Here is a 12,566-nt window from a genome sequence, read left to right on the forward strand (position 1 = left end):
CACTGCCGTGCTGCGCCAGAGCTCTGCCCCCATTATAGTCAATGGGGACAGAGCTGCGGTCCGGCGAAACAGCGGAAGGACGGATCCGACAGGGTGAACAGCCTGCCAGATCCATCCTGCCGCAAGTGTGAAAGTAGCCTTAGTTCTATAGCTACTGAATGAGACCGAAGAAGGGATGTCTTTTAACATATAGATCTCCTTGAGAAGCGAATTTGATCCTAAAGGGTTAATTCAAACTGTAATCTAAACTGTGTCCTGTCACTTCTCTTATCTCTCTGCTCCTGTCCCTTAATCTTATCACTGCTGCAAAAGCATCAGCCGACAGCCTCAGTGTAAACTGTTCTAGAGTCTGACTGTTCTTTTAACTCAAAGAATCGAATGAGTCACTAACTGTAGGATCTTTAGATTCTTTTAACCTGAGACTCATTCGATTCTACTTAGACTCCCTCCTGTACTTGTGTCAGTGACTCGGCTGCTAGTGCTTGCCTTGCCTCAGCTCTGATTGGTTGGTGGGCGGGGAGGGGCTGGCAGAAGCGGCTTCCACTCTAGGATCGGATTACACTCCTCCCGAGTCCCTCCCCTCCCTGCTGCCAGCGTCTCTGCTATTGTGTGCTGTGACGGAGCTGTTTTTCAAACGGTGCTGCCTCCGGACAGAACGGCAGCTCCGCACCCATCGCCCGGGCACCTTTGAAAACGGGCTGACAAATACCCAAGCGCCAGGACTAAATTCCTGGTCGCCATGGCGACCTGGCGCCTGGGATTTGTCGAGCCCTGCTTTAAGCCATAGCTTTATTTATTTTTTTGGGCGACTGTCTTGTGTAGGAGCTCATTTTTTTTTCAGGATGAGATGACTGGCACTATTTTGGGGTGCGTATGACCTTTTGATAGCTTGCTATTACAGTTTTTGTGATGTAAGGTGACAAAAAATTGCTTTTTTTACACTTTATTTTTTATTTTATTTTTTATGGTGTTCATCTGAGGGGTTAGGTCATGTGATATTTTTATAGAGCAGGTTCTTACGGACGTGGTGATACCCAATATGTATGCTTTTTTTATTTACTTAACCGCCTCCGGACCGCCTTTCGCAAGACGCGAGATTTCCTGTGAACGCGCGCACAGGTGCGCGCGTTCACAGGATCGGAAGGTAAGCGAGTGGATCTCCAGCCTGCCAGCGGCGATCGTTCGCTGGCAGGCTGGAGATGCTATTTTTATTTTATTTTTATTTTTTTTAACCCCTAACAGGTTTTGATAACAGCGTCTAATGTACCTCCTTCCTGGTCCTCTGGTGGTCCCTTTTGCTTGGATCGACCACCAGAGGACACAGGCAGCTCAGTAATAAGTAACACCAAACACCACTACACTACACCCCCCCTGTCACTTATTAACCCCTGATCACCCCCCTGTCATTGATCACCCCCCTGTCATTGATCACCCCCCTGTCATTGATCACCCCCCTGTCATTGTTCACCCCCCTGTCATTGTTCACCCCCCTGTAAGGCTCCATTCAGACGTCCGTATGTTTTTTATGGATCCACGGATACATGGATCGGATCCGCAAAACACATACGGACGTCTGAATGGAGCCTTACAAGGGGGTGATCAATGACAGGGGGGTGATAACCCCCCTGTCATTGATCGCCCCCCCCCCCCCCCCCCCCCCCCTTGTAAGGCTCCATTCAGACATTTTTTTGGCCCAAGTTAGCGGAATTTTTTATTTTTATTTATTTATTTTTCTTACAAAGTCTCATATTCCACTAACTTGTGACAAAAAATAAAATCTTACATGAACTCACCATACCCCTCACGAAATCCAAATGCGTAACATTTTTTAGACATTTATATTCCAGACTTCTTCTCACGCTTTAGGGCCGCTAAAATGCCAGGGCAGTATAAATACCCCACATGTGACCCCATTTCAGAAAGAAGACACCCCAAGGTATTCCGTGAGGGGCATATTGAGTCCATGAAAGATTGAAATTTTTGTCCCAAGTAGCGGAAAGGGAGACTTTGTGAGAAAAAAAATAAAAAATCAATTTCCGCTAACTTGTGCCAAAAAAAAATACATTTCTATGAACTCGCCGTGCCCCTCATTGAATACCTTGGGGTGTCTTCTTTCCAAAATGGGGTCACATGTGGGGTATTTATACTGCCCTGGCATTTTAGGGGCCCTAAAGCGTGAGAAGAAGTCTGGGATCCAAATGTCTAAAAATGCCCTCCTAAAAGGAATGTGGGCCCCTTTGCCCACCTAGGCTGCAAAAAAGTGTCACACATGTGGTATCGCCGTACTCAGGAGAAGTTGGGGAATGTGTTTTGGGGTGTCATTTTACATATACCCATGCTGGGTGAGGATAAATATCTTGGTCAAATGCCAACTTTGTATAAAAAAATGGGAAAAGTTGTCTTTTGCCGAGATATTTCTCTCACCCAGCATGGGTATATGTAAAATGACACCCCAAAACACATTCCCCAACTTCTCCTGAGTACGGCGATACCAGATGTGTGACACTATTTTGCAGCCTAGGTGGGTAAAGTGGCCCACATTCCAAAGAGCACCTTTAGGATTTCACTGGTCATTTTTTACACATTTTGATTTCAAACTACTTACCACACATTAGGGCCCCTAGAATGCCAGGGCAGTATAACTACCCCACAAGTGACCCCATTTTGGAAAGAAGACACCCCAAGGTATTTTGTGATGGGCATAGTGAGTTCATGGAAGTTTTTATTTTTTGTCACAAGTTAGTGGAATATGAGACTTTGTAAGGAAGAAAAAATAATAAAAAAAATCATCATTTTCCGCTAACTTGTGACAAAAAATAAAAAGTTCTATGAACTCACTATGCCCATCAGCGAATATCTTAGGGTGTCTACTTTCTGAAATGGGGTCATTTGTGGGTAGAAAAATACTGTCTGGGCATTGTAGAACCTCAGGAAACATGACAGGTGCTCAGAAAGTCAGAGCTGCTTCAAAAAGCGGAAATTCACATTTTTGTACCAAAGTTTGTAAACGCTATAACTTTTACCCAAACCATTATTTTTTTTTTTTTTACCCAAACATTTTTTTTTTTATCAAAGACATGTAGAACAATAAATTTAGAGCAAAATTTCTATATGGATGTCGTTTTTTTTAAAAAAAAAATTTACAACTGAAAGTGAAAAATGTAATTTTATGCAAAAATTTCGTTAAATTTCGATTTAATAACAAAAAAAGTAAAAATGTCAGCAGCAATGAAATACCACCAAATGAACGCTCTATTAGTGAGAAGAAAAGGAGGTAAAATTCATTTGGGTGGTAAGTTGCATGACCGAGCAATAAACGGTGAAAGTAAGTGTAGTGCAGAAGTGTAAAAAGTGGCCTGGTCATTAAGGGTGTTTAAGCTAGGGGGGCTGAGGTGGTTAAGTTTTACACAATAGCAGCATTTTTAAAACAAAAAAAAAAATGATGTTTTAGTGTCTCCATATTCTGAGTCATATTTTTTTATTTTTTGGGTGATTGGCTTAGGTAGGGGCTCATTTTTTGCAGGATGAGGTGACTGGTGCTATTTTGGGCGGCATACGCCTTTTTGATCCCTTGCTGTTGCACTTTTCGTGATGTAAGGTGACAAAATATTGATATTTAAAAAAAAAAAATATATATATATATATATATATATATATATATATATATATATATATATATATATATATATATAAAAATAATATTAATTTATCCGACGGGGTGGATCATGTGATATATTTATAGAGCCCGGTCATTACGGACGCGGTGATACATAATGTGCTTTTTTTTTTTTTTAGTTTTTATAATAAAATAAGGAGAAAGGGGCGTTCTTCTTTTTTTTACTTTATGAATTGTATTACTTTATTAATTTTCTTAAAAAACTTTTGGGGGTTTGATTCCCTCTGCAATGCATTACAATACATCTGCATTGTAATGCATTGCCTGTTAGTGTACACAGAGCAATACACTAACAGGTTGCCTAGGAGACCCAGCATGAGGCTGGATATCCTCGGCTCCCGTAGAAGGCAGTTCCCGATGCCGTGCAAGGCATTGGGCAGCCTCCGCACGGCATCAGGCTGCCTTCTGAGACTTCCGAGTCCCCGTCACAGCCACACGGGGACTCGATGGGATCCTTCAAACACAAACCCCTTCTTAGTCGCGGTAGCGACATAGAAGGGGTTAATCCCCAGCGATTGCCGATACGGGGGGGTCACAGGACCCCACTCTGCATTGACCCAGGGTGCCTGCTGATTTATTTCAGAAGGCACCCAGTTCCGATCACGGCACGCCGCGTGGCTGTGATCAGAAAAAAAGTTATCACCACATAAAGTGTCACTTTGTGGTGATAACTTTAACCTCTTGTCAGATTTTCAAAAAAGGTCCTGGTCCTTAAGGTGAAAAATGGCAGAGTCCTGAAGGGGTTGTCTCACTGAAAGTGGCATTTATCATGTACATAAAGTTAATACAAGACACTTACTAGACTATAGTGATTGTCCATATTGCCTTCTTTACAGGATTGATTAATGTTTCCATCACATTATACACTGCTTGTTTCCATGGTTACGACCACCCTGTAAACTAGCACTTGGTGGCTGGAGCTTGCACACTATAGGAAAAAGCGACAGCCGGTCTGGTGGCCAGGACCATAAGGCGCACATAAGCTAGTGCTTTTTCCTATATTGGGCATGCACGGCCACCGTTGATGGATTGTAGAGTGATTGTAACCATGGAAACAAGCAGTGTATATTATGATGGAAAAATTAATCCAGCCAATAAAGGAAGTGTATTTTTTTCTCTACATAATAAATACTATTTGCTGAAGTGAGACAACCCCTTTAAAGGGAACCTGTTGCCATGAAAATGCAATGTAAGCTACAGGCACCATCACATTATACAGCAGGAGACTAGCACAATTGGTATGTTTTGTTGGAAAACATTTAGTAAAACTTGTAATTTATTTTAAATTCCTGCTCATACTGGGCTTTGAGGTGGACCTATCGGCGATGGACAGCCTTCCCTTTGATTGTGCTTATAGAGATAGCTACATCACTTAAGCTGTATTATCAACCTGCTTGGCTCCTCCTGCTCCAACATGCTGTCTGCAGTTTAAACACAATGTTCAACCGCACATGTTCCCTTTAAAAGGTAATACCCATCTCAGACATTGTTGACATATCACTAGGACATGCCTTCGACGTCATATAGGTGCAGGGCCCACAACTATCTCCAGAATGGGACCCCCGAAGTGGAGAGCGTACTGTGCATGCACAGTTGACCAAGCTCGGCTATTTTTGGAACTTCCATAGAGGTAAACGGAGGGTGATAGCACTTGCATGATGTGCTCTCCTTCACGTTGGGGGGGCGGTTCTGGAGATTGGTGCAGGCCCCACCTCCTGTAACTTCTCCTATCTTACATTGGGGGGATGTCTTAGGGATATGCCATGAACACCTTGCCAATTGCCTGATGGTCCCTGGTCCCTCCACAGCAGTAGTTGTACTATGCCACCAGATAAGCAGAAAGATGGCCATATTTGTACAGTAATCGTCTTTCTTTTACTTAAATGGAACCTGTCATCAACTTTATGCTGACCGTACTGAGGGCAGTATAAAGTAGTGACAGAAGTGCTGATTTCAGGAGTGTGCCACACGTCAGCTAAAAGTAAGTGGTTGCCGAGAACCAGCATCATAATAATTACGCATAGGCCTTGCAAAGAGTCAAATCTACCTTAGAAGAGTCATGGTTATTCATAATCTCCTGCACTGTCACCCATCTGATGCTGATTGGGAGTTTTCTCCCTGAGAGAAAGGGAGAAAACTAGATAGAAGCCTGTCAATCATCAGCAGGTGGGCAGGGAGAGCAGGAATTCATGAATAACCATGACTCTTCTCAGGTAGATTGGACTCTTTTCAAGGCCTGGGCTGCAATGATTATGATGCTTGTTCTCGGCAACCACTTACTTTTAGCTGATGTGTGACACACCGCTGACATAAGCATTTGTCAGAACTTTGTGCTGACCATACTGAGGGTTGTATAAAGTTGACAGATTCCCTTTAATGCTGTATCGTTGGACTGAAACTGTAGGTAGTAAGTTATTTTTTTGTCTTGTAAAATCTTTTTACATAACCAACTATTATCTCTTCTAGAAATTGGCCTCAGTGTCTCATGCATTAACTCGGTATTTACACTTCACTTTGTATGGCAAGAAGCATGCATCTGCTAAAGTCTCAGATTCGGTAAGTTTTTAACTTTGCCTGAAATATTTTTTGCTGAACTGTGTGGTAAGCTTAACTTTATAGTTCAGTAAAGCACTACATATTTCTGTGTTGATTGAAACTATGATGAGGAATTAGGAAATTGCTTTGCCTCAAACTTATGAGCTATAGCTATGTTTATAGCCCAGTTCTAAATTTAACCTGTAGAGGACCCTGGCTGTACATGTACGGCGCTCCCGGAGTAACTTTAGGACCAGCACAGTACATGTACGACACCAGGCCCGCTGGGCTCTGGGGGAAAATCGCAGGGAGCGCGATGGCTGCTCTTACCAACAGGCAGCCATGCCGGGTAATTGCAGCATCGGCTATTTTGCGCAGCGATGTGCCGTCATCACTGATCGGCCGGAAGCACATGTAAGCTGGGGCGAGGTCAGGGGGAGGTGAACCGGTCAGCATCGGTCACCTTCGAGGTGAGGCAGTGGACACCAGTGTTTTAGGTCTACTGCCAGCACTGCAATTGGCTGGAACAACGCTCCAGCCAATGGCAGCTCTATAGCTGCACAGGAAAGGGCAGAACCTCCCTGCATGCAGCCATTCTAGCCGGTGACTGCATGCTGAGAGGGTTCTGTGCTTGGTCTGCTGGGATATATATATATATATATATATATATATATATATATATATATATATATATATATATATATATATATATATATATATATATATATATAAAAAAATATATATATATATATATATTTATATTTTTTTTTTTTCTGCAGCAGAAGTTCCAGATCCCTAATCCACCCCACCCCACCCCTCTGATTTTGCCTGCAGCGAAGAAATTAAATTTTTATTTTTTTTTGTCACTTTTATAAAAAAAAATTTTTCCTGCTCTGCACCACTTTTTCTGTGTGCGATCTGTGAACACCCAAGTGCTGTTCAATCCGTACTTCACGGCTCAGCACCTTGGCTCTTTTTTTTTTTTTGTTGGCGAAGATAGATAGATAGATATTTTTTTTCCATCAATAGTTAGAATTATATATATATATATATATATATATATATATATATATATATATATATATATATATATATATATATTGTACAGACCAAAAGTTTGGACACCTTCTCATTCAAAGAGTTTTCTTTATTTTCATGACTATGAAAATTGTAGATTCACACTGAAGGCATCAAAACTATGAATTAACACATGTGGAATTATATACATAACAAACAAGTGTGAAACAACTGAAAATATGTCATATTCTAGGTTCTTCAAAGTAGCTACCTTTTGCTTTGATTACTGCTTTGCACACTCTTGGCATTCTCTAGATGAGCTTCAAGAGGTAGTCCCCTGAAATGGTCTTCCAACAGTCTTGAAGGAGTTCCCAGAGATGCTTAGCACTTGTTGGCCCTTTTGCCTTCACTCTGCGGTCCAGCTCACCCCAAACCATCTCGATTGGGTTCAGGTCCGGTGACTGTGGAGGCCAAGTCATCTGGCGCAGCACCCCATCACTCTCCTTCATAGTCAAATAGCCCTTACTTTCAAAGTTTTCCCAATTTCCCCTCGTTAATCGCCGGTCACCCAGTCCCCATTGACTGCATCCGCAGTGGCATGCCGACATTCCCACGGTCCCCGTGTTGAGTCTGCCGATGGGGTGACCCTGCGGCACCCGAAGACATTGGACGGTGAGGGGTCCCGGGTTAGGTCCCTTGTTGTGGCTGGTGTTGGCATCCACTTTGTCAGGGGTCCGGGGTGCTACTCTCTCTTCTTAACCCCTTCTTCCCCAGGTGGGGAGGTATTTTCCCTCTGGCGGGGGAAGGGACCCTTTCTCTCTTCCCCCCTCCCTCCTTCCTCCCTCCCTGGGGTCCTTTTCTATTCTCCCTGGCCACTCTGCTTTCTTTGCAGCCTCCCCCCGTCCACTCTCCCGGCCTTCCATCTACTTTAGTCCCCGACTTCTGCCGGGACTAGGCTGCTTTTTCTCCAGCCATGTTCCCGGGCCCCTGGTGCTCCTTTTTCGCAGTTTTTCGCCCCCCTAAGCGTTGCTCTTTCTCAGGAGCCCCCCCTCACGGGTTTCCTCATTCTGGAGCGCCCCCGATCTCCCGCGGTTCCGTCCGACGGTGCACCTTTTCCGGCCACCTCATTAATCGAGGCCCTGGCTTCATCCATGCCTAGGCTTTTTCCCGGGCCTTCCCGCTCTCAGCTTCTGGAGGAGCTCCTCCTCCTGTGCCAGCCAATCGCGGGCTTTAACCCTGTTGGTGCTGTTTTCTAGTTGAAATGGCATCCATCTTGCCAGCAGGGGGGGTCCTTTGATATTCTGCAGCTGCTGCAGCACATCTTTGGGAACTCTGTCCCTGGGATCCAGTAGACAGCTTTTGTTGGCTGCTTAATTTTTCAGGTTCCCACTCAGGCCTCATGTCCTCTTCTGAGGACTTCCATTCCCAGCCTCCCTCGGGGGTCGCATGTATTTGGGTGCTCCCAGGGCGATAAAAGGCTGCCACGTGGTCAGCGTGTCCCTGTTTGTGCGCAGTCTCTCCCAGGCCCTCTCATGACAACCTGACCTACTAATCTGTCGGTCTCTCCTGACTGGACCTCTTCCCTGTCCTAAGTCATAGGGAATCCTGTCCGACTCTCCCAGTCTATGGCAGAGTCGCTGCACCGATTGCCTGACTAAAAACTTCGGCCGTCTCTGCCTGTGGGTCTAAAGTCAATTTTTCTGGCAGTAATTTTTCATTTTCACAGCCAATTCCATGAATCACCTTGGAGGATAAAGTTCTCACTACACATCTTGAAATATTCCTTGAGAGGTGTAGTTTCCAGAATGGGGTCACTTTTGGGGGGGTTTCCACTTTAGGGGTACTTCAGGGTAGGGATCGACCGATATTGATTTTTTTTTTTTAGGGCCGATACCGATAATTTATACCGATATATTCTGTGAAATTTCATTTTTGAAAAAAAAAATTCCTATACAAATCTGCTGAAAATGAATATTTTTATTGTTAATGTGTATTTTTTTTTTTTTTTTTTTGTAAATCTTTATTTTTTATTTATACTTAATATTTTTTATTTTTTTTTCCTAACATCGGCCGATAATATCTGTAAAACAGATAATCGGTCGATCCCTACTTCAGGGTGTCTTCATATGAGACATAGCTCCCAAAAGCCAATCCTGTAAAATCTGTCCTCCCAAAAGTCCTATGGCGCTACTTCCCTTTTGAACCCTGCCATGCATCCATACATCAGTTTTTAAACACATATGGGGTGTTGGCATATTCAGGGGGAAATAGGGAACAAAATGTGGGGTGCATTTTATCCTGTTTTCCCTTGTGAAGGTGTAAAATGTGGGTGTAAAGCAACTTTTTCTGCAAAAAATTCTAATTTTTCCTTTTCACAGCCAAGCGTTTCCTAATTTTGTGAAGCGCCTGATGGATCAAAGTGCTCACTACACACCTTGAAATATTCCTTGAGGGGTGTAGTTTCCTGAATGGGGTCACTTTTTGTGGGTTTCCACTCTAGGGCCACCTCTGGGTGTCTTAATATGCGACATAGCTCCCAATTACCGTTCCAACTAAATCCGTTCTCCAAAAGTCATTATGGTGCTTCTACCACTCTGACGCCTGCTGTGCGCCCATATATCAGTTTTTGAGCACACATGGGGTGTTTCTCTAAACTTCAGATTATGGGTAATAGATTTTGAGATTTGTTTGGCTGTTAACCCTTGATGTGTTGCAGAAAAAATAGATTACATTTTTAAAATCTGTTAAAGTGAATTTTCATTCCCATTTTCATTTAATTCTCGTGGGACACCTAAAGGGTTATCAAAGTTTGTAAAATCAGTTTGGAATACCTTGAGGGGTGAAGTTTCTAAAATGGGGTGTTTTTATAGGTGGTTTTTTATATGTAAGCCCCAGAGAGTGACTTCATAACTGAACTGGTCCTGAAAAAATTGGTGTTTTTAAATGTTCTTAAAAATAAGATTTGCTTCTAAGCCTTCTAACGCGTAGACATGTAGACATATGGGTAATGTAAAGTAATAACCTTTATTTGGAGGTATTGCTATCTATTATAAAAGTACAGAAATTGAAATTTGGAAATTTTTGCTAATTTAAAATGTTTGTTTTTGGTAATTTATACATTTTTTATTTATATATATAAAAAAAAAAAAATGAAATCTTTCGACTCAAATTTACCACTGTCATGAAGTACAATATGTAGCGAGAAAACAATCTCAGAATGGCCTGGATATGTAAATCGTTATACAAAATGTGATGCAACATTGCTGTTACATAAATGTCGTTGTGTAAGGCTAGTTGCGCACTAGAGTATAGGCTCCAGCAGGCTCTTCTGGCAGGGAACAAACTGCCGAATCTCTCTGCATTCTGACATTGCCAGAAGCTTGAACTAATGGGGGCCAGAGATGATCCAGCCAGAACAGCTTACCATATCCCAAATGCAATTAGCCTAACTGGACCCTAAATGTCAACACTGTAGTCAGGGATTAGGCCTGTGTTTTTTATTTTTATTAGGTCACTTCAGTTATATTTTTATGATATCTTAGGGCTCTTTCACACCTGCGTTGTTGTGTTCCGGCATAGAGTTCCGTCGTCGGGGCTCTATGCCGGAAGAATCCTGATCAGGATTATCCTAATGCATTCTGAATGGAGTGAAATCCGTTCAGGATGCATCAGGATGTCTTCAGTTCCGGAACGGAACGTTTTTTGGCCGGAGAAAATACCGCAGCATGCTGCGCTTTTTGCTCCGGCCAAAAATCCGGAACACTTGCCGCAAGGCCGGATCCGGAATTAATGCCCATTGAAAGGCATTGATCCGGATCCGGCCTTAAGCTAAACGTCGTTTCGGCGCATTGCCGCATCCGACATTTAGCTTTTTCAGAGTGGTTACCATGGCTGCCGGGACGCTAAAGTCCTGGCAGCCATGGTAAAGTGTAGTGGGGAGCGGGGAGCAGTGTACTTACCGTCCGTGCGGCTCCCCGGGCGCTCCAGAGTGACGTCAGGGCGCCCCAAGCTCATGGATCATGTGATCACATGGATCACGTCATCCATGCGCATGGGGCGCTCTGACGTCATTCTGGAGCGCCCGGGGAGCCGCACGGACTGTAAGTATACTGCTCCCCCGCTCCCCACTACTACTATGGCAACCAGGACTTTAATAGCGTCCTGGGTGCCATAGTAACACTGAACGCATTTGGAAGACGGTTCCGTCTTCAAATGCTTTCAGTACACTTGCGTTTTTCCGGATCCGGAGTGTAATTCCGGCAAGTGGAGTACACGCCGGATCCGGACAACGCAAGTGTGAAAGAGGCCTAAGTATTTGTCTTTACAAAATAATACCATTTCATTGTTTTTACCCAAAAGTTTTGCTATTTAATATATTGATTTAATTCATCTTGGGCTACTTTCACACTAGCGTTCGGGTTCCGCTTGTGAGTTCCGTTTGAAGGCTCTCACAAGCGGCCCCGAACAGATCCGTAGAGCCCCAATGCATTCTGAGTGGATGCGGATCTGCTCAAAATGCATCAGGATGGCTTCGCTTGGCAGCGTTCGGGTGTCCGCCTGGCCATGCGGAGCTAAACGGATCCGTCCAGACTTACCGTATTTTTCGCCGTATAAGACGCACTTCCCCCCCCCCCCCAAAAGTAGGGGGAAAATAGCGGTGCGTCTTATACGGCGAATGCTGCTGATTTTCCTGAGTTTTCAATGATACACCCGCCGCGATGCCGTGCGGCGGGTGTATCAGCTGTGAGGGAGGCGGGACTGGGGGCCGGCATCTGCTTTTATAATGACAGCGGGGCCCGTGCAGTGACTGTATTCTACTACACGGGCCCCGCTCACTGTATAATCCTATGTCTAATAGTTAATTGTAATTGTATGTAATCACATAAGGAGCGCTGTGTATTACCGGTACTTACAACTACAAGCGCTCGCCTGCTCGGTAGGTAGCAGAGAGGGGGGAGGAGGCAGGCCGGGAGGACGGACGCTGGCAGTGTGAGTCATGCGCCCACGCCGCCTGCTTCATTCATAAAGTGGGAGGCGCATGACGTATGACTCACACTGCCAGCGTCCGTCCTCCCGGCCTGCCGCCTCCCTCCTCTCTGCTACCTACCGAGCAGGCGAGCGCTTGTAGTTGTAAGTAACGGTAATACACAGCGCTCCTTATGTGATTACATACAATTACAATTAACTATTAGACATAGGATTATACAGTGAGCGGGGCCCGTGTAGTAGAATACAGTCACTGCACGGGCCCCGCTGTCATTATAAAAGCAGATGCCGGCCCCCAGTGTGTATTGAGGGTCATTCACTACAGGGACACTTATGGAGGGGATCTGTGGAT

General features: G+C 44.2%; 1 protein-coding gene across 2 annotated transcripts in view; it reads left to right on the plus strand.

Annotated features, from left to right (window-relative positions):
* SDHA (succinate dehydrogenase complex flavoprotein subunit A) overlaps positions 1 to 12,566 on the plus strand; it is a 615,692-nt gene that overhangs the window by 20,790 nt on the left and 582,336 nt on the right. For both annotated transcript variants that reach the window (XM_040431943.1, XM_040431944.1), the window contains exon 2: positions 6,143 to 6,232. In XM_040431943.1, coding sequence (XP_040287877.1) covers positions 6,143 to 6,232 — 90 coding nt within the window. The remainder of the gene's footprint in view (positions 1 to 6,142; positions 6,233 to 12,566) is intronic.

Source organism: Bufo bufo, chromosome 5 (assembly GCF_905171765.1).
Source record: "Bufo bufo chromosome 5, aBufBuf1.1, whole genome shotgun sequence".
In the NCBI taxonomy this organism is placed as follows: Eukaryota; Metazoa; Chordata; class Amphibia; order Anura; family Bufonidae; genus Bufo; species Bufo bufo.